Below are 22,885 nucleotides of genomic sequence, written 5' to 3' on the forward strand. Positions count from 1 at the left end.
TTAGTTCAGGTCACAGACACTTCACCTGAATCTGGTTTTCTTGGGTTTATTTTAACCTGTCAGAGGCCAACCACAGGTACCTTCCCCCAAATATTGTAAGGTTCAGAAAACAGCTGTCTCGTCCATAGGCGACCTCAGACTGCAGGAGTGGCCTAGCAGGCTGCAGGCCCCGTGTCACCTGGGCTTCTCGGTTGCAAGGCATGCACACAGGTGCGAGGGGATACCCTAAGGCTCTGCGGCCCAGGGAGAAAATGCCCCATTAGCTGAGAGGAGCCCTAGTCTACAGGAAGCCCAGGCCCCACCCCTCAGCCTAAGGGGCCTGCACAGCAGTAGCCCCCGGGCCTCCAGAACGTCCCGTGGGCCCTTCCCAGACTCCCTGAGTGTGGCCACTGAGACCACCAGAGCCCCCTCTGGTTCAGGACCACCCAGCTTCCTGCTGCTGCTGCTGCGGCTGCTGCGGCCTGCGGGGCTGGCCACCCCTCCAGCAGCAGGTATTTAAATGAAAACCAATGGCTGTGAGCCCGTGATGCGGGGTAAGATGTAGGCATTTTAAGGTCATTATTTTAATTACCATTAAAATAATTGGCACTCCGGCTATCAGAAGAACGGAGGCGATCAGAGGCGCAAGGCGCCCCTCCCCCACCTCGGGGCGGGAGCAGCCTTCAGTGCCTGTATAATTAAAAGCTCCGTCTTTCATGAGCACAATAAAGGGGCCGGGGGTGGGCAGACTGCAGCCCTGCTGCATGTTAATGCGTTTATTATGATCAATAAGCCCTTGCCTTGAGTTTTGTCCTCTGGTTTGGGCATCTGCGTGACTGACAGCAGACTCAAACACACACACACGCACGCACGCACGCACACACACACACACTTGCCCAATGGTGTGGACAGCTACAAGTTCAAAATTATTTGGAGGTTAACCATTCTTAGGGTCTCAAAGCACAGCCTTTGGGACTAGACAGGCCTAGGAGGGGTACTGGCTAGCCCTTGGGAGCCATGCGGCTGCTCACTCCTTACTTGCCCCAGCTAAACACCGTTCTTCAGCTCTAACGGGGACAACGGGACCGTCTAGTTGCTCTGAGGATGAAGTGCCTTCATGCAGACAGACTGTGGAGTGCGGAGCCTCAGTAAGGCTGCTTTCTTGAGAATAACACACCGTTCTCTTCCCTGCAGTTACGAGAACTGGTCAGCATGTGCATCTACCCTGACCCCGACCAGAGACCTGACATCGGATACGTGCACCAGGTGGCCAAGCAGATGCACGTCTGGATGTCCAGCACCTGAGCGTGGATGCACCGTGCCTTATCAAAGCCAGCACCACTTTGCCTTACTTGAGTCGTCCTTCCCTTCAAGTGGCCACCTGGTAGCCTAGAACAGCTAAGACCACAGGATTCGGCAGGTTCCCCAAAAGGCTTGCCCAGCCTTACAGCAGATGCTGAAGGCAGAGCAGCTGAGGGAGGGGCACTGGCCACATGTCACTGATGGTCAAATTCCAAAGTCCTTTCTTTATACTGTTGTGGACAATCTCAGCTAGGTTAAATAAGGGCAGGTGGTTCAGCGAGCCACGGCAGCCCCCTGTATCTGGATTGTAATGTGAATCTTTAGGGTAATTCCTCCAGTGACCTGTCAAGGCTTATGCTAACAAACAGGAGACTTGCAGGAGACCGTGTGATTTGTGTAGTGAGCCTTTGAGAATGGTTAGTACCGAGTTCAGTTTAGTTCTTAGTATCTTTTCAATCAAGCTGTGTGCTTAATTTACTCTGTTGTAAAGGGATAAAGTGGAAATCATTTTTTTCCGTGGAGTGGTGATTCTGCTAACATTTGTATCTACATTTTATAACTTGGTGAGTGACAATGAGAGCCCTGCACCTGTCCAGAGCGTCACAGGCAAAAGGCATCAGGAAGCAGGAGCAGCATCTTCCTGGCAGCCAGGCTGGGCCGTCTTCTCCTGGACACCTGCTGTGTACCAGGAACTTCGTCACCTCCTTGAATGCTGGCGGTTCACTTCATGATCGGTGTTAAGCATTTTCCTCCATGGGAAGGAAGCATGGGATATAAAAAAGCTAAGGGCTGTCCTTTACAAATTCTGGTTCTGCAACTGCCTAGCGTGACTTTGGGCTTGGGCAAGTTTCTTAGCCGTTCTGAGCCTTCATTTCCTCATCTGCACAATGAGATTAATAGTACCTAGCTACCTTCAGGATTGCTGACAGAATTTGAAATAAAATATGCAAGTTAGCTAATACAAAGTAGATAATCCAAAAATGGTAGCCACTCACCCTTCGCCAACTGAAGTCCATGGACCACGGAAGTCGAGAATTAATGTACACCTGTATCATGTGTAGGAAACCAGAAATGTGTTCCTTATTTCTTGTTCCCAAACAGGATTAACTGTGAAGACTAATTTATAAATGTGAACCTAAGAAAACTCCAGCTCTGAAGGAAATCATTTGAATTTTGTTTTTGTACGTAAAGTTAACCTTCCAGTTGTCTGAGCTGTCGTCACTGACTTCATGACAGTCTGGCCCTCCAGAAAAGAGCAGCGTTGGCATCGGGCAGGTGATTCCTGACACCTGCTGCCTGCAGGCATTCACTGACCAGGCCTTTCCTGGAGGAAACACCCAGGGCCAGGCGGCTGCTGTTTCCGCGCGTGGACTCGGATCTGCTGTGACACCGTCGGCCCGACAGTCTCTCCACATGCAGCCTTTCCTCTGTACTTTTCTCCATAGTTGAAATAAAACAGGGTGACTGGGAGTTACTTAGAATTCATGAAGATTTTAAAATGGCTTTGGAGATTCTGCTTTTAAACCAGTAGATCCAAAACTTAAACAGCGTCTGCAGCACAATTTCTTGAGGAACCTTGAAAAACACAACTTCCCAGGCCCCATTCAGTAATCCCAGGATTTCTTTAAGCTCCTCAAATAATTTTGATAACTCATCAGCCGAGTTTCTGCCCTCATGAGGTAATTCCATTTTTCTCCCCAGCCTGCTCCTGGCAGCTGTAACACAGGAGCTGGCCTGAGAGCACATTCACCCTGGAATGTTCTCTCCACAGAACAATCAAGTCCCTGTCGCCTGCCTAGTGCTTACCACTGAAGATTTTTCTGATTCCAGACCAACTTTTTGCCAATATTCTGCTTCCAGCTCTCTGAGCCCCTGCCGTGTCTCCCCAACACTGCCAGCCCCAGCACGCAATCAACCTACTTTGTGCATGCCATCCGCTTTCCACACTGTGAGAACAACCTGCCCAATTGGACCCTCTGGAGGCGCATGATCTCAGCCACTCACCAGGCCTGAGTGTTTGTGAAATGATCATGTGCTACTTACTACAAAACCGTAACCCCAAAACATTCCTTTTATTTGTGTGAAGCCGGCCAAAGTGAGGTCCACCCACCTTCACACAGCTCTGGCGGTGCACCTGCTCACCTTCTCTTGGTTCTCAGAACTGAGCTGGGCTTGAGAACTCAGCTTTGGCTTTGCCATTTCTTTCCTACTTGGCTGCTGAGGTGGAGGCTGTGCTGCACTTTTATCACCCCATTTCAAAACCCAACCAAACCTGAGGCCACCCCGAACAAAGTCAGCCAGCAAAAAGGGTAGGTATCGATTGATGTTCACCCACCTGAAGCCTCAAGGGAGTCCACTCTGACTTCTGACAGCAGACGGAACCTATCTGTCCCCAGGAGGGGCGCATGGCTCCTACGCTCTCCTGAGCCTAGGCCAGTGCTCGAGGAGGATCAGCACCCTGAAGGGCCAGGCCAATGGCCTTAGCAGCCCCCGACTGCCCCCAAAAACACCACACAGTGCCCGGACCTCAGCTGCCCAATTTGGTTTTTGTTTTTTATTGAGTTTCATTCAGCAAACACTAGCCACATGAATGTCTTACTGGGCATCAATGCCCACCCTCTTCCAGAACCGCAGCCAGCCACCCACTGATGCCATTCAGGAAGTGTCCATTGTTTGGACTGTTTCTTCCAGCACCTCAATCTCCAGAGGAGTGATTTTCTCAGTGAGGACTGCAGTAGTCCCTTTCTCACACCTGTACCGGCCAAGCCTAGTAAGAGAAAAACAAAAACACAGTTAGGATTCTCCTCAAGGTGCCAGAGGGCAGGAGGCAGTGAAAATAAATATTCAGGCGAGGCAGTGAGCAGGCTGGACCGGAATCTTGGCTCTCCCGATCCCAGCTCTGTGATCTTGGGGGATTCAACTTCCTCAGTTCACAAGTGCTGCAAAATGGAGGTGCCTGGGAGGCAGAGTGTCGTCAGTGAACACGGCACCTGGCCCTTGGTGGACACGTGACTCTCCCCCCACCCCACCATCCCCAGCAAGTGCTGGGAAGCACTTGGTCCCTTGACATTAATCTTCAACCTCCCTACAGTACCGTTCAGAGACAGCAGGAAGCAAATCCCATCATTACACAAGCGAAGGGCATGACTGCTCTTCCGTGCAGCAACAAGAATGACTTAACTGTTACCTTAGACACTGTACAAACATCTGGAAGCATAAACAGTGTAAAAAAAATGTGCAGCCAGACTCTGGGCTTGTCATTTCAGACCACTCTCAAGTCTCAAGAAAAGTTAACTGTCCCTTTCAAGGACACGGTGGGTCCCCACTAGGACACACCCAACACCTTCTTCCTGGAGTTAATCTGGCAGAGGTTTCTTTGAGCACCAGACCGTCTAGAAGATACATATTTGGGCTGTTAATGCTCACAGTGGGTCAGGAATTAGGATACTGTCAAATGGCAGCACACAACCAACTGTTCCTCTGCTCTAGCCCCAGCTCGGGTAATATCTCTGTCAAACTTGCTGTCCCTTCAGGAACTACCAGAAGGCTGCTGGCTGTGCCATGACCTTGTGCTCCAGGAACACCCATCCTCTCCCCTGGGCACATGGGCTAAAAGAGGGAGCAGGAAGCAGAACAAGGAGGGCAACTTCCACAGTTCTGCATCCAGGTCAGGAGTACGGTCAGCCCAGAGCGGCCTGCCTTTACTCTGCCAAGCCTCCCCCCACCCCCACTCTCTTAAAGAATCCAAGCAGAAGTACCTTTGAACAATGTGTCCCCACCCCATCGTTTGAGGACGCCTCTCATTCCTCACACGCTGGAACCTTGGTGGCAGCGTGCAGTCTTGGAGCCAAAGTCCCACGTGGCCTCTGTGTGCCTGACTCCTCTGAACCACCCCTCAGTGTCTCCGGGAGGCTTGGACACACAAGAGCCTCCTCGCCACTGTGGTGACAGTGCCCGATTTCGGCAGCACGCATTCAGAGCTTCCGCCTTACGTGCCAGTGGACTGCAAGACCGTGTGCTGGAGGGCTGCGAGCAGAGGAGGCAGCAGGGACTTGCCAGGCAAGGCCCACACTGGCGCAGGGCACGGGACGCTTCCTCAGGCCTATCGCCCTGCCCTCACCCTAGCATCCACCCTGGGAAGGGCTCCCCTAACTCAGGCAGTGCCCCCATATTCAGTCACTGGCAAAGAAGACAACAGGGAGAGTCCAGGGAGCTTGGACACTTGCTGCCCTTGGCCCCAGGACACCGATGGGGAGCAGGCTCCCTGCAGGTTACTGCACACCCACCACGCGCCCAGCACCTTCTGGATCACCTTGCTGATTTTTCACAAGCAGCCGCAAGGCGGTTTTCTTTCTGTTCTTGGGTGTTTAGCGCCTCTGTTTACAAGCGGAGCAGCCCACGTCCCAGGAAGTAGGATGTGGCACTGCTGCACTCCCTGTGGATGAGGACTCCTGTGCTCAGCACAGGTTCCCTAGGCAACCACTTCTCACTGGCCCAAACGTGGCTTTCAGAGTCCTCGCCCAGGACCCTGTCCAGCCTGAATGGTGTAACCATTCCCTACCCCATCACCGCTTCACCATGGACTTGCTCAAATCACGCATCTTGCAAAATAACCAGCGAAGCAGGCTACATGGAGTACTTGGCTCCTGCCTACCTGGAGCTGGGCAAAGCCCGGTTCCCCAACACAGCTCTGGGCCTGAAAGGTGGCTTGCCTTCCTGCTAAAGGCCCGAGGGACTTCGTGGGCTCATTAGAGGTCATCTGGTTTAGCTCCATTTCCAAGACAGACTGATTTGCTGGAAGCCACCAAGCCAGCCACCAACACTCCCCAACCCCAGTGCCAGAGCTCTCTGGCGCCGTGCTGCCCCACCCCATCAAGAGCCCACTGAGCTTCAGCAAGGTTGAGTGCAGCCCACAGTGAATACCTGCTGGTTCTGAACGTTCCATTCCTTCCTTGTGAATTACTCCTGATGTGGAGTTGTGTGTGCAGTGGGAGATGGAAGCAAGCCTGCAGAAGGTGGTGCTCACTTCCTCTGGGCTAGCCAGGGAGCTGGGTGGGAGCCGTAGTTGATAAATGCCCTGTGCTGCACCCAGATGCTGCAGCTGGAAGCAGCACTCAGGGAGCCCATCCTGAGCTGCTCAGGCTCCCAGAAGAGGTCAGGAGCCACAGGACGGTCAAGCAGCCGGACAATCACGAGACACTACAAACGAGCTGCTCCTCTGACACATGCTAGCCACCAGGTTTGGAAACCTTCCAGTTCTGCTCAGCAAATCAACTAGAACCTTCTCCCACTGCTCTGAGTCTGGGCTGCACCACTGAGCCGAGGGGCCCACTCGGCATGTAGCTCAGGCTCAACGGCACAACTCCCTGTAGCACAGCACACACACACTAGCTCCCAAGGCCACCTCTGGGAGGCTGTTAGCATTGCTGACTTACACCCAGTTAGGAATCTCGGGGCACTCTGAGGGAAAGTGCTGGAGCTGCCCTGAAAAATGCACCTTCTCACAGAAATCGGGGGATTCTTTAAGACACTTGAGAAAGGACAGCAGATGATCCAAACCTCTCCACCCCACCTCCCCGCCTAGGGCTCTTTCCTGGGCCACCCTCCACCTCTCCCATCAAATTAAATCACTTTCCTACACCTGACAGCAGCCCACTGTCATAAAGCAAGTAACAAGCCGAAGGTCTGTGTGGGAGGCTGATTTGGGAACACTGGATGCACTTAATGTGGAAAGAACCAGGAACACTCCGTCCAGATGCCATGGAGATACCAAGGGGGGCCACGACGCCAGGGGACCCAGGAAGAACTTCGTCTCCTTCACTCACCTGGTCCCCTTCTTGTTGGGCACTGTGTATGGGCGGAGAAAATCCAGCTTGTTCTTGCTGATGACGCAGAGGTCAATGTTGCTTCCGGAGCCCAGGTCGTTGAAGATGCCAGCTGCGATGGCTTCGCTCACCAGCTTCTTGGCTTCTTCCTCCTGAGAAACAGAATGGCAGCAATAATGTCCCCGGCCAATCAAGGGCCTGCTCTGACATCCGCAATGTACTTCCACTAGCAGTGCGCAAGACCTCCCGAGAGACAGGTGTTTTTAATGCCCATCTCACAGATGAGGAAAAGATCTCAAAGTACCTTGATGACTTACCCAAAGTTCCCGACCCCGGCCTTTAAAACTCTTTATGCATGCACCCGCCTCTTGACCACATTTGACAATCACCACAAAACGATGGGCTGACAGTTACTAGAGGGTTAGTAACTTACCTTGAAAAGGGCCAGGTAGTAAATATTTTAGGCTTTGTAGCCAAAAGTCTACCACACCTACTCAACTCCGTCACGCTAGCACAAAACAGCCACACACAAATACATTAAAAAATGGGTACAACTGTGTTCCAATAAAACTCTATTAGCAACAGGCAGTGGGTCAGCTCTGGGCCACTGACTGCAGTTTACTAACCAACCCCTGATCAAGAATGTCCAACAATAGCTGAAAGTTACTTGAGAAAGTCAGCACTGTAGGGAGAAGAAACTAACACCAAAACACAAGCCAGTAGTTCTGGGGAAATGCTGGCAAACCAAGGGCGGGACCTCTCGCCCAAAATAATCTGTCTCTCCTCCTAAGGAACCTATAAGTTCACTGAAGTAATCCATTACTTTGAATCACTCTCTCCTTTGCCCCACCTTTAAGCACAAATCCCCATCCCTAATAGTTACTGGTGAACAGATGGACTCATCCCTTTCTTATCCAAGAAGCTCTATCACATGCTATGTCCTATACCAGGAGCTAGGGCTGCAGAGGTGGATGAAGCCCCCAAATCCCTGCCTCCTAGGGGCTTACAGTCCAGCGGGGGCATCTGACCCAAGTAAGTACAGTGCAGGGTGAGGCTGGCTAAAGAGCACGTGAAAAGGAGCTGGGAACACAGCTGGTCAGCAGAGCTTCAGGGAGGGCTGAAGGACAGGCTGCACACAAGGCACTCAGAAAACAGCAGTGAAACAGAAGGCAGGCAGCAACGGCAGTGGTACTGGATCTGGGGAACACCAAGTTCAAGCTCTATATACAAACGAGGACAAAAATGAACCAGGCTCCCTGAAAGCAGGAAATCTAACCTGTGCTACGGCGCCTTCCCAGTCCACGAGGGCGTGAGAGTACATACACATGCAAGTGCACTCCAGCACTCACCCAAGCAACACCCTTGGAGAACCCAGACTCCAGGCCCAAATCCAGCCTGAGACCCTCAAAGGGCAGATCCGCTAACCTCAAGTTTTCAGAAGATCTGAACCCATTCGGGGCTCCTGCTCCTCTGCCTGCCCCATGCCAGACCAGGATTCCAGTGACATAAGTGCCCTCCACAGACTCAGAAGGACAGAGAAGGTTCTGCTGGAAGTGGGCTTCTCAGCAAACCAGCAGATAGGGGTTCCTTTGATATTTATACCCCAGGTTTTCTCACTCTCACGTGACATCTATGTGGGGCCAGTGAAGCCAATTCTTCTTTTGTACATATGCAGTCCTGTAAGAATACATTCAAACAGGATCCGCTAATTAGGAATTTTCTCCTGGAATTCTCAACAGTCTATGGGGCCAGAAGCTTTCCACAAACCAGTGAAGGTGGTAGCAAAGAAAGCCTCTTAGATGAGGAGCTGGCAGCAGCTGCTATCTAGATAGACAGCAAAAACCAACCACTAATTCAGCAAACGCAACTTCATTCCTAACCGCTTCCCTTTAAATGGCCTTCGGTGTGTGTGTGCACATGGGCACACGTGTGGGGAGAATCATACTTATTCCCCTGTTGCCGGCCTACCACCTCTGCTCCCCCTTCTCTTCTCTACCATTTAACTATTTCCTCTGCTTTGTTTCTCATCACTGCTGCTGGTGTCTAGAGCCAGCCAGCAGTACCTGGCAGACATTGCAACCCTGCGGGCAGCGCTTAGGACTGCACATTTACCTTTCCCAAATGATCTGGGTAGATGGGGACAGGTGAAGACTTGGGGAAATGGAAATATACGAATGACATGAGACATGCATATCTAGTGTCAATCCATTCGACTGGGCACAGGACAGCAGACTGCTGACAGTGCTATGTAAGATTACGAGTGATCCTCTATTTTGCAAACAGTCTGTAAGTAACTGATAAAACTTTAAAATATGCAAATTTTAAAATTATATAGTTTGATTTACTCATCAAATTATCATGTATGCTGTTATTTAAGTATAAATAAAGGCTTTTTTAAATTGGGAAAATACATCTTTTAAATTCCTTTCCTCCCCACCAATTCTAGGGAAGATCATTCCTTAAGGAAGAAAATCTCGTCTCTCACTTTTTCCCCCCAGTCCCACCCCATGTCTCATATACATATGGCTGAAGATGTTAGGAGATGGAATGAAATTTAGATTTATGGAGCACCTATATGCTCACTAAATCAATCAATCAACATCTGTCAGCACTCTTAACATGCCAAGCACTGAGTTGGGCACTTTGATGATCATCATGTTCACCCCTGCCCCCAACCATCTTTTGATGTTGGTATGGTCAGAAACTCTGGCTGACAGTCAGTGACTTACACAAGGTCACACAGCTGGTAAACAAAAAACAGTAAAACAGGCCCATCAGGCCCCAGAGCCAGAAGGCCGCAGCACCACACCAACTTGCAAGTGACCTTCCTTGGGCCGGGGGCTCCTCAGCTAGTCCCTGACTCAAGGCCGTGTCATTCACGCCCCACCACCAAAGAGCCTTAAGACCTGGGCAAATTTCAGAGAAGGAGGATGCTGTTTGCCGGTTTCTCTCTGGGCCAACCAGCAGCTCCTCTGATGGTCACTCCCACTGGGGGTTGGAGGGCAGTGTTTCCCAAAATACCCAAGACTACCACTGCAAGGGCCTTCCTCATTCTCAACCAAGTTAGGGCAACATTTCTACAGTGCAACGCCAGATCAATATTAAGATCTAAGGTCTTATTTAACATATCCCTCCCTTAACACCCCAAACCCTCAAAATCGAAAGAGGGTGGAAATGACCAAAGGCTCTACTGTCCACCCACTATTTACACAGTTAATGTCTTTAACACATACCTATAGGGACCTACTATGTTCCAGGAACTGCTTCAATGTTGAATACTGTCTCTGACTACAGTATTTCCATACACAGAATTCTAGACACGTATGCAAATATGCTACTGGGCATATTCATACTGTGTTTTCTTTATAGTGGAATTTCACAATTAAACAACTTTTGTCTTTAACATGTGCTACCAAATATTTAAGAAAACTATCAAGAAAAACCACAAACTAAAGGCAAGAGGTGGGGAAAACACCACATTTGTATGTCTCCAGCCCACAATAAGCACAAGAAGCACTGTCTCTTCCTTTAGGATTAGTTCTTCGTAGGGAAACTGCACCTCCCTTTTCTGGAAGATGCAGAGTGACCTAGGGCCTGGGCAGCATCTGCCTGGGGACAGCTGCTACAGAGGGGCCTTGACAAGGGCCCTGCAGAGCCCATGACCCCAGCTGGTCAGGCCCAGGTGCGATGCTGTCTCCCACAGCCAGGGAGGCATCTGCCCCCAGCCAGCTGCCTATGCATTTATGTTGCAGGTCACAAGGGAACCTCAGTGTGGAGATGGGCGAGTAGGATTTACCCTCGTTACCAAAAAATGGCCCTCCAGGCTAACAGCACCTTCCTTTTGCTTTCAGACGCCAGCTAAAAGATCACCATGACCCTGATGATTAAACACCAGCTGGGGAACCCAGGTTCAAGGAGACATGGAGGTAGACAGAATGGGTTTGAATCCCCAGTCTACTACTTACTGCTGGGCAACCCTGGACAAGTCACTACACCTCTCTGAGTTTACTCTCCCGCTCTGTAATATAATGATAATAAATCCAACTTCACAAGATTACTAACAAATTAGAAATAAAGGCACAGAAAGCACCTGCTATAGTTTCTGGCACATAGCTACTGCTTAATAAATGGCAAGTTATTTAGTAAAGCAAGCCAGAGGGCTCCTAAAAACACAACTTCTCTCTAAGCAGCGACTGCCTATACCAAACCCCAGGCCAGGACAAGGAGGGCCAAACAAACCTGCTGACAAATCTTCACACAGTGCCATACAGAAGTTCCTATAATAATTAATCCAAGCAAAAAGCACACTCCCTAAAAGTTCAGAGAATATAAAAGGAACACTTCTTGCTTTATGGCTGCAAAGACCAAACTAACTGGGAATATCAGTCCCCCGGGCCACCCCTGCTTCTTAAATGAGATTACAATAAGAGTGATGTACTGTACTACAAGTCAGCTGTGACAAGCAGCACTTTATAGAGCTATCTGTTTGTCTCCATCACCGCATCGCACAATGTGTCCCTGGACTCCAATGTGCAGTTCCATTTACCGCTACATGACAAATGGGCAGCACTTGTAAAAGGCACAAAGAGGTCCACGTCGGCCACGTAATGGTCACCACAGCTGTACCCGAGTGCTTGAGGGGACAAAACAGACCCCCAAGTTCATTAAACTGACCAGTAATGGATCTTTCAAAAAGTGCCTTAGGAATCGTACAGAAAAGGCTAAAATAAATAACTCAGCATGGAAGGCTAATCTGAAATGGTGTTTGATAAATTATTTATAACACGGGCAATTGTCTGCATTTAATATTGGAGCTACTAGTAGCATCTTTAAAAGATGATTTATGTGTTGTAATGCTATTAAACTTTATATTGGCCCACTGCTAGCTATAAAGTCTGCTGAGATTTAGAGAATGAGTTTTAAACTGTCACTGCAACATCATAGGAGATGGAGACTGTATTAAATCTTTACTTTAAACCTGTTATCTAGAGAGTTGCATTTTGTAGATACTCACAAACTGATAGATTACCTCGGCATCCACTACAGTGCAGGTCCAAAATAGTACTGCCAAGAAACTTTTTCCGCATTATTCTTGTCTACAGCTACAATCGAATTTCTCTTCTCACTTAAGTGATTTTTAGATTGGGAATGTCACCAGAGAAAAATGTAGCTGTGCCAGCCAATAGGCACTCTGGACAGTTCGGCATCAAATTAATACTCTTTAAATACACTCTCTTCATTTGACTGTTCAGCTATGCATCTGAACACTGCTTTACTTACATTGGAGGCAGGCAAAATATTAAATATGCACTTGACTGAAAACCTAACAGACTATTTTATACACAGCTTTGGAATGTGAAAATTCATGTATATGGCAAGTCATCTGACATAACTGATTTGTAACTAAAATTTTTAAAATAATTTAAAAAGAAATACAATTGGTTATTTGCCGGCAAATATATTGTTTATGTAGCTGAAGAGCTGGCATAGGGGGCAGAAAACAAAGAGATACTCAGCCTTTTTCCTGAGGAACAGGGCTCCCCCAACTCTAAGGGTTTTCAGGGCAGCACCCAAGTGTCCCTTGCCTTCTGTGCCACCTCCATGCCAGGAGGAAGGGGTGCAGCTCTCCTGCCTTTGCTGGGGGAAACAAGAATGTGGATGGCATCACAGCGGAATCCTCACAACTTCCATCCATTTCCCTGTGTCTTGCTGAATCTATATTTAGTTCCATTAGTTCACAACCATTTGCTCCATTAACCACTAAGGATTTAACTCGTAAGAAGTGAGGCAGGGGAGGGTTGGGGAGATGCTGGCCAAAGGATACAACATCTCAGACAGAAGGAGTAAGTTCAAGAGATCCATTGTACAATACAGTGGTTATAGTTAATAACAATGTATTGTATTCTTGAAAAATAGCTAAGAAAGATTTAAGTGTTCTCACCACAAAAAAAAATTTGAGGTAATGCATGTTAATATATTAGCTTGACTTCGCCATTCCACAATGTACACAAATTTCAAAACATCATTTGCATATGGTAAGTATATACAGTTTTTATTGCCAAGCCAAATAATTTTTTTAAAAAGAAGGCAATCCAAATGCAGCTTGGAAAATCTTCATTATCTTTTGTCACTTTGATTTGAAATAGCAAAAAAATTCCATTCCTCTGATGATCTAGAGCAGAACAGATAAAAGTCTGGGTGTGATGAGAATTTGGACTCTAAAGAGAGACGATGAAAATTCTGAACGTCAGGGGGTCCGCCCTACACCTTCTCCATCTTTGTATCCCAGGGAACTAGCCTGGTGCTTGGCATGTAGGTCAACAAATGAAAAAACGAAACGTTCACTTCAAATGCATGCATGGCTCTGCCAAACTCAAAGACTCTGAAATCATGAGAGAGACCCCTACCAAATGGGGCAATTCCCAAACTGCACCAGTCCCAACTGGAGACCATTCAAAGACAAGCGCTTGAGAGGAAGAGGTCTGAACACGATGTGTTTGTTGGGGGCCTGCTGACAGGCTAAGGCTCTGACTCTGCCACTGATGTGGCCTGAAGACTCATTAATGGTTGATGGTTGAATACAATTGAAAGAGCTCAAAAAAGTGTTTGAAACAGTCTCCGTGAAAGCAGTATGCTCCCTGCACTGAGTCACAGACTTGACGTATCCCGTGTATAGCCACATATTTTACGGTAGAAAATTTTTTTTTTCCAGACTGGGCTGTGTGACAAGAGCAAAGGTGTCTAGAGTTTGGGGTCTGGCCTGAGCTTTCTGGATGAATACGCCTGCCTGTGTGAACACCTAGGAATTCAGCAGAGCTGAGCTGCAGCTGGTGCTGGGCATGCTTAGAGCCGGGAGTGAGCCAGTGACTGCATCTTTAAGGCCTAGCTGGTGTTGCCATTTCTTTCCTTGATAGCTTTTTTTTTTGGTACCAGGATCTGGGTGACACAAATAATGAAGGAAAAACTTGCTGTGGGTGCAGGAGTTTTAGGTGTTTTAAGTGGGAATGGGAAGGGGTGTTCATGTTCACGGAATTGCCAGCCAGGTCTGTCCTAGGTCACTGAGTGATGCCTGTCAGAACTCGCAGCCAGGAAGAGATGTCAGTGGCTGCATGGCCACAATGAGCTGGAAAAGGGTAGCCCAGAATGAAGACAGCCCTGGACAGCGGGTCACTCTCTGAGCCAAAGAGTGTCCTTCGTAAGTATGAGAATAATGCCTCTGTCCAAGGAATACAATGAGAGAAATGACCCCGACACAGCAATTTCACAAACAGGATGGTTAGCAAGTCCTAGGGTCGAAGAAAACAGGCAAGGGTATGAGAGAACTAACACCAGGCACCTGCCACACCCCCAGGTCTGAGCCAAACACTTGCATTATTTATTGAATTCCCAACTGCTGGTACAGATGAGGAAACTGGGGCTCTCAGAAAGGTTGGCTGATGCACTCAAAGGCACACGGCTGTGTACAAGCAGGAGAGTCGGGGATGCATGCTAGGTTAGTGCCTGGAACCACCAAAGCCTGTCTTCCTATCCCACCATTAGGAAAATCTGTGGCGGCCAAGTGGTTTTGCTGGAATCCGTGACAGTGTATGGAAGGAAAAATACCTAAGCTTCCAGAGGGAAAAGAACCAAAAGAGACAAGAACATATTGCTTTCCACAAGGAGAAGAAATCAATGTTCACAGCATATGTGTATACAAATATATATTTCCAAGGCTGCATTGAATCAAATGTAATCAGAGAAAAAAAAAAAAACAAGAAAGCCTGGGTTTAAAGAAAAGTGAGAAATATGCTCAACAATCCTCAAAATGAAAACCAGGCTGCGGCAGATACTAATAAGATCCTCATCACATTTCTCTCTCTGCAAAAACAACGTGGCCAGTGATAACTCTGGCAATAAACTCCTGGAGCCACTGAAAGGGCTATCACCTGAAAACAGAGAGAAATGAAGTGAATCTGTTCCATGGGTCACAACAAAGCAGCAGCCAGCACTAGAATTTCTCAGGATAAGGAGAGTAAGCAATGACAGAAATCCAGTCCTGTCAGAAGCAGAGACTGAAATCAGGGTCTGAGACCAGCAGAGGAGCCACGTTCCCACCTCCAACATCTGGATAGGACAAAACCACTGCTAGATGCTGGGCACATGTGGGAAGGCTATCACAGGCACTATGTTATATGACATGATCCTGCTTCCACAGCCTGACAAGGCCCAGGCAGAACCAGAAGGAGATCCAAGGAAGTACAGAGTGCTCTTGTTCTAGGAAGTTTAAAGATGGCCAAAATGAGGCAAATTTCAAATGATGCAAAACTCCTGCAAAATGGCCAGGTTAGCTTAGCTCAGCAAGCATGCACGAGTGGCCTGCTATGAACGCACCGCACACGCTGTGCTGAAACAATGGAGACAGGCCTGAACACAGAGCCTGCCCATGAGAATTGTGGAGCCCAGAAGGGGAAACAAGGAGATAATCTCATTACAATGAGGTAAGAGCTAGCTAGAGACAGGCCTGACAAAGGAGCCACAGATGGACACGGGTCTCGTGGGGTGCAGGTGATGGAGACTGGGCAGGGTCTTGTAATGTGAGTGTAAGGTAGCCAAGTCAAAGGGCAGACGTGTAGGCAGGAGGACAGCCGTGGACATGGGAAGGAGAAAGGCTGGTCGAGTAGGTAGTTCAGTGTGGCTGATTGCAGAGAACCTCACAGGCTATACAGACAGCCCACCCTTTATGCTAAGCAGCAGGCAGACATGAAAATTTCTACCTGGAAAATGATGTACAGTCATGCACCATGTAACATTTTGGACAACAACGGACTGCATATACAACAGTGGCCCCATAAAATTATCATGAAGCTAAAAGAACTCCTCCAGGCTGGCTATAGGGGCCCACACCTGTGACCCTGTAACACTGGGAGTCCTGAGCTCAGAAGCTCGAGACCAGCCTGGGCAACATAGTGAGACCCTGTCTCTATAAAATAAAAAAAATTAGCCAGGTGTGGTGATGTGCACCTGTAGTCTCAGCTACTTGGGAGGCTGAGGTGGGAGGATTACTTGAGCCTGGGAGGTTCAGGTTGCAGTGAGCTGTGATCGTGCCACCACACTCCAGTCTGGGAGACAGAGCAAGACCTTGTCTCAAAAAACGAGAGAGAAAGGAGAGAAAGAGAGAGAGATTACTATCACTTTCTACCTTCCAGTGAGGTAAGATGTGGACGCAGAAGACGGTGATACTGATGGCCCTGGCCCTGCAAAGGTCTACACCAATGTGTGTGTTTGTGCCTTAGTTTTTAACAAAACGTCTAAAAGGTAAAAAATAAAAATAAAAAAATTTTTTAATAGAAAAAAGCTTATAGGCCGGGCATGATGGCGCATGCCTGTAATCCCAGCACTTTGGGAGGCCAAAGCAGGAGCATCACCTGAGGTCAAGAGTTTGAGACCAGCCTGGCTAACATGGTGAAACCCCGTCTCTACTAAAAATACAAAAATTAGCTGGGCGTGGTGATGCGCGCCTGCTGTCCCAGCTACTGAGGAGGCTGAGGCAGGAGAATCGCTTGAACCTGGGAGGTGGAGGTTGCAGTGAGCTGAGATCATGTCCTGCACTCCAACCTGGGCAAGACTCTGGCTCAAAAAACAAAGTCTATAACAAAAGAGCTTACAGACTAAGGATATAAAGAAAAATATTTTGTACAGCTGTACAATGTGCTTGTGTTTTAAGTTAAGCATTGTAAGGGTCAAAAACTTTTAAAAATTTACAAACAAGTAAAAAGGTTACAGTAATTGCCGAAATTTTTGTGTGTGTAAATTTAGTGTAGCCTAAGTGTCCAGTGTTGATAAAGTCTACAGTAGTGTACAGTAACAGCCTAGGCCTTCACATTCACTCACCACCCACTCACTGACTCACCCACAGCAATTTCTAGTTTTGCAAGATCCATTCGTGGTAAGTGCCCTAGACAGATACACCATTTTTTATCTCTTATACTATACATTTACTGTACCTTTTCTCCATTTATATGTTTAGATACAGAGATACTTACTGTTGTGTTACAGCTGCTGACAGTATTCAGCACAGTAACATGCCGTACAGGCTTGTAGCCCAGCAGCAACAGGTTGCACCATAGTGTACAGATGTGCGGAAGGCCGGACCATCTAGGTGTGTGTAAGTACATCCTATGACATTCACGTGATGACAAAATCACCTAAGGATGCATTTCTCAGAATGTGTCCCCGTCGTTAAGCAACACATAACTGTAGTTCGACCTGTGCTTTTTGAAACGACGACAGGGAAGCCGTGAGGGAGGAAATGCCAAAGGCAGGAGACCGGAGAGGAGTTGATGATAATATTCTCAATGAGAGATGGTGGCGGGGAAGCAGGGCCAGGGAGGAGGATCAGCAGCAGAGCAGATGTGGGTGAGGAGGAAGCAGCAGCCAGGTGAAAGTGCAGGATGGAAAGATGTGGAGGGTGCCACCTGGACTTCTAGCCTCAGTCACAGGTGCTGACCACCCCTCTGAACAAACACAGCCTTTACACAAAGGCCTTTCATAACTTCTTGGCAATTATTTTTCTGGTGGTTGATGAGAAGACAATGGCTGACTTCTCATCAACCCACCCAAATAGAAATGATTCTATTTCCCCCCACTGCACCAGGAGGAGCTAACGCAGATACTTCTCCATGAGACCTCCAGGCACACGCGGTATTCGGATAAACTCTCTGTTACTTAGGTGGGAGGAGGGGGTCTCAAAAAGGCATAAGGAAACTTCAGGGCTCTGGAGCTGATGAATATAGTCACTATATTGACTGTGGTCATGGGGGACGGGGGAGGCAATGCTTGACAGAGGCAAAGAATTTGACAGAATACAGATATGAATCTAGTCCTGTTACTTACCAGCGGTGTGACCTCAGTGATAAAAGTCACTCCACATTTTTAAGTTCCAATTTCCCCATCTGCAAAGGAGGACCTAAAACCCCCAAGCACCAGGATGCTCATGAGGATTATACGAAGTGTCATGCCCAGGAGATGCTGGGCCACGGTGCCTGCAGTGCAGGAAATCCACAATGAATGCTAACTTCACCTGATCCTGCCCATCTCCAACGCTCACAAACACAATTACCAAGGCAAAAGGCTTCAGGGCAACTGATACGAACTTAGTACTTCTCTTTTTCAACCCCCATTTAAAAGCAAATAAGTTATGACAGCGGTCGTCATACTGCAAATGAAATTCAATATATTGCCATAAAATCTTTGTTCATATGCACATCTTCCATATAGAATTACCGCCATTTCGGTGAGAAGTGTAAGTACCACATTTTCATTTATTCTCTTTGACCAAAAATTATATTCTAAAAAGACGCAGAAAAAGAAGGCAGACTTACTGTGTGCAGGCTCTGTGCCAAGTACCTGATTCCACACATTTACCCAAACAACGCTTTAAGGTGCTTTGGTTTTTTCCACCCAAGAAAACAAAACCTCCAGTCTCCAAAAATACAAATGATACCATCAAGTCTTTAAGTAAATTTAATTTATAAATCACTTGCGGGTTTCTCTTTTTAAAGTACTTTACCTCTAAAATTATTTCACAGTTGCAAATAAATTGCTTAAATTATGCTACCCTAACATTCCAACACTCATCTGGCTTGTTACATGTGGTAAAATTAAACACCTCCTGATGAATTCCTCTACTACAGAATCTAGTCATCAAATCCCACGGCAAAGAACTATCAAATTCACTGCATCAAAACTACATCCAAACATTGACATTTCCCTAAAATACATGTAATAAAACCTCTCAGCAAACAGAATCAGTCAAATTATTTTCGGCCATCCCGTATGTCAATAAAAAAAGATATCATTTAATTTTCCCATCTGGCCATTTGTTGATTGTAAATCTTAACTGAAACCGACCAAGAAAGCAAAGGCACTTTAATTTTCTTTGAAAGTTTCAGGACAAGAGGTAGTCAGAGACTCAGAGAGTAAACTCTTGTTACACCTGATGAGCATTTTACAAACACGGTCCTCGTAATGATCCCTTCAAGTACCGACTTCAGTCCACTTCATGAGAGTGAGAGTTTTACATCTTACAAACTGGGGCTACAGGGGTTACACAAGAGGCAAAAATCAATCTTCCAACCCAGGCCTCTTCAGAGCCCACGCGTGCACGCTCCACCCAGCCCATTCTTACCGCGCTATCCCCTAATTCCATTCAGCTGAGTTAAAAGCCAGTGTATTTGTCAAGGAACCAAAGTTAATGAGTCTTTACGTCTTTTTAATATTCTGTTATCACCAAGGTTCTGATTCTAGAAAAACTACGTTCCAACATGACAGGGTGACAATGACGGCGAGAATGACCACATTCTACAGATAAAATATTCACTGCAAATATTTTTAAAAATCTGTACCACTAGGTGGAATTTTAAAATATCTATTTAGTACAACTTCCTATCATTTCTTGGTTTCTGCACAATTTCAGGGTTAGGGGAGGGTAGTATAAATTACCTAACAGACACCCACAAGTAACATTATCTGTTAAGGTTAAAACTTTAACTACCTTCCTGAGGTATGCTGCTGGGGTCTCATTACAGCAGGTAATCTCAAATTCCGCCATGCACAACACACTAAGTACCAGCATCTCCCAATTATACTGCAACGTAAATCTCAAAGGACATTTGAAAAGTCTACACAGCTCCTGCACCCACTGCCAAAACACAAGCACCTCTAATGGAACGTGGCAGCTTTCTAAACTAAATATTCACATGCAGGGACAGGGATGCTAAGCTCCGGCCTTACCTCACACTGAAGAGCGGATGCTAATTAAAAGGCCACACTGACTCGGGAAATGACCGCCTGGACAACTTTAAACACTGTCTGCCATTTCCCTTCCCAGCTGTCCCAACTTCCAGGACTGCACAACTAAGAGGCAGAGCAGGGGCCCCTGTGCCTCTGGACATAACATTCCTGTCCAGAATGGTCTCCTTCTCTTCTGCCTCCCTGTCCCACCTTTCCTCACGCCCCAAGACCAAAAGCAATTCAAGTGAGGAGTCACATGCAATTTGAGGCGGCCTTACAGTCCCCCCAGATAGAGTCCATCGGCTCCTCTTCCACCGCACCCCTACTGCCCACTGTGTGGGTACCGTTCTCGACTTTTCATGCCATAGTCCCTGCTTGTGGGCCTGTGCACCCCTCTAGGTTGTAAAGTCACTAAGAAAGGGACCATGTCTTAAAACCAGGCACAGGCCTGATCAACAAAACTCAAGGTGAATGGCATGCAAGCCCACCCTTCACATCTCTGAAGGACCACCGTCTATCAGCAGCTTACAGAGGGCTTAATGGCAACCCCAGTGGCAACACAGATCTCTTCTGGTGGCGCAGATGCCAAGAAACTTCCCCTACTACACTCTGCCTTTGCCAGTTTTGATGTGCCTTAGGAGTTTTTGAGAAAGAGCACCCTTTTTTTTTTTTTTTTTTTTTTAAAGCTTTCACAATAGCAGAAGGTATCCAGGGTATATTTGTTCCTACCATAATCATTTGGCTATTTTTAGAACTGTTTTTACTTCGGCTAAGCAAAACCTACACTTGATATAGGCTGTCATGGGAAAAAAAAAAAAAACCTGTCATAAAAGTAGTAATGGCTTTGAAATATCTCATCCAAGCCAACTTTATTCTCATCCCTCTTAAGAATCGCCAGTCCCTTCAAATATTGGCAGTTCCGTTTATTCAGATCTTCCGATACATAAAATTTGCTGACTTTTCCCCCCTTGAGTTGATATAGATACATAAAAACTGCAAAGCTTTGTTTTTTCTTGGCTAGAAACAAAACTTCTCTGCCTGCCTGTGTAAAATACAGGGGCATTTTTAAATTACCATATGCTTTAGATCAGAAGGTAAAAACAGTACAGTAGCAATTTAAAACCTTCCAGCCTGTGAAAGCTGACAATTAACTCAGTGAAATACGGTCCAAGCCCTCACTACCCCCAATTCTTGTAGGCAGTGGTCTCAATTAACACCTAAATGCCCTGCATTAGAAGGTTTACCATTTTATATTTTAGGTTTATTTACATATATCATGTAAACCTACACAGGTACTACATTTAAATATTTGGCCCCAAATATTATTTTAAACTTAATTTTCCACAGAGCTAATAAAAAGAAGAAAAATCTTTGCTAAAATTCTTCATCACGCTTCAGTGTATATTAGCAAATGTGCAGTGTGTGACTGTCTTGCACACCCACGAGCCGACCACCCCCCCTTTCTGATATCGCACACAAGTACAATAAACCATGTGAATATTTCATGCCGCTGTGAAATATGCTGGATTATCAATTCAACATCTGCTGTCTTTAGGGTCCGGGAGTCCCGCAGAGACATTTTCAATTTGTAATTGAGTTCTATGCTGAATTAATCAGCAGTTTATCTTTTTTACTAAAATAATGTCTTCACCACTAACCCAGATTTACGTTAACAATTTATGCCAAATTACCTGCCAAGGCAAAACTTACAAGATTCTAAGCTACAAACCAGTAACAGTCCTATATTTCATTTCTTGTATTTCTTTAACCCATATACAAGAAAGTGGAAATCCATTGTTCCAAGAGCTTGCGAAACTCTAACCCCAGATGATGACCTCTTGGATTTGTAACAGAGCCTCACTTTTCATGGTGAAATTCGTGCTGGTTTCCTCCTCTCCCCCTGAAAATCACTGTTCAATAAGTGGTTATGATTCCAAATTTTTACCAAATAGAATTCTAAAATGAAATAAAGCCAGTGAATAACAAAAGAGTATCGTTTATTATTTTCCCAAGGAAAATCTTCCCATTCTAAATCTTGGCTTGGCTCAAGTAACAGAAAAAAGACAACCTAGATAAAGGAAGGATTTTTAGTGCTTATTATGTGCCTGAGACCCAAGTTAGCAAAGGCAATTCAATTTGAAGAGAGCGGTGAAGTCCCATTTTCTCTTTGATATCACGACACAGAACATTTCATTAGCAATATCTTCCTTTCAATTCCACCTGTACAGTTAAGTCTCCAAACACTTATGAATTCAACACTATCTCTGAAGCTAGCTCTCACCTCTCTCTCTGATTCATCTCTGGTCACAAGACCAGAAGTTTTTTGCTGCTGGACTTTTGCCACAGGTGCCAGCAGACAACATACTTCATGAAATATTTCTCCTATATGGTGTATGTCCCCCTACATTTCAGTTCTAGGAAATATGTAAAGCAAAAACATTTCAAATGGAACACCTGCTCCAAAGAAATGCATCATAAATAATTACCTGTCAACTACAGAATAGAATACCTATCCCTTCTTTTCTGTCTACTTTGCCAATAGCTGCACAAGGAATTCCCACCACCATACACAACAGCCTCTCTCAGTACTGCCTCTGCATTACAGCACCAAGCCTAACAGCTTGCAATCACTTGGAACCCATAACTATCTGCTGATGACATAACTGGTTACGTGAGAATATGAAATTCAGTGTTTACACAGCAGGGCAGAAGACATGACAGAATTTTCAGAAATATTTTTGGGAGAAAAATCAACAAAGTCAATAACAAAGCCAATATACCATTTGTTGATATCCTTTCATTACTCCTCTAAGAACTGGAAATAGAGACCTTCAAAATGCATACAGTCACTTTCCTAAGATTTGTTGATTCTTGAATTCCAGAGACCTAGCCCCAAGAAGAATCCATTCCCCGCTTATGGAGATTTTTGGTAAACTATGCCTTTCCTTTTCTGTTTCCTTCCATCTAACCCCCTTTTATTTCCTGAAATTCAATGGGAATAAGTCACA

General features: G+C 46.6%; 2 protein-coding genes across 9 annotated transcripts in view; one reads left to right on the top strand and one right to left on the bottom strand.

Annotated features, from left to right (window-relative positions):
• The window catches only part of NEK6 (NIMA related kinase 6), a 105,032-nt gene extending 92,942 nt beyond the window's left edge, over window positions 1-12,090 (top strand). For 3 of the 6 annotated variants that reach the window (XM_063714424.1, XM_024252604.3, XM_003777446.5), the window contains exon 10: window positions 1,174-2,780. In XM_063714424.1, the coding sequence (XP_063570494.1) occupies window positions 1,174-1,284 (111 nt within the window). In that variant the 3' untranslated portion in view covers window positions 1,285-2,780. Of the gene's footprint in view, window positions 1-1,173; window positions 2,781-10,957 lie in introns of those variants that run through there. The other 3 variants (XM_063714425.1, XM_063714426.1, XM_009244852.4) reach the window with 1 other exon arrangement.
• PSMB7 (proteasome 20S subunit beta 7) overlaps window positions 3,809-22,885 on the bottom strand; it is a 63,427-nt gene continuing 44,350 nt past the window's right edge. For all 3 annotated transcript variants that reach the window (XM_002820196.6, XM_063714427.1, XM_054520583.2), the window contains 2 exons: window positions 7,107-7,258; window positions 3,809-4,048 (listed from right to left, as the gene is read on the bottom strand). In XM_002820196.6, the coding sequence (XP_002820242.1) occupies window positions 3,937-4,048; window positions 7,107-7,258 (264 nt within the window). In that variant the 3' untranslated portion in view covers window positions 3,809-3,936. The remainder of the gene's footprint in view (window positions 4,049-7,106; window positions 7,259-22,885) is intronic.

The sequence above is a fragment of the Pongo abelii genome, chromosome 13 (genome assembly GCF_028885655.2).
Source record: "Pongo abelii isolate AG06213 chromosome 13, NHGRI_mPonAbe1-v2.0_pri, whole genome shotgun sequence".
Taxonomy (NCBI): Eukaryota; Metazoa; Chordata; class Mammalia; order Primates; family Hominidae; genus Pongo; species Pongo abelii.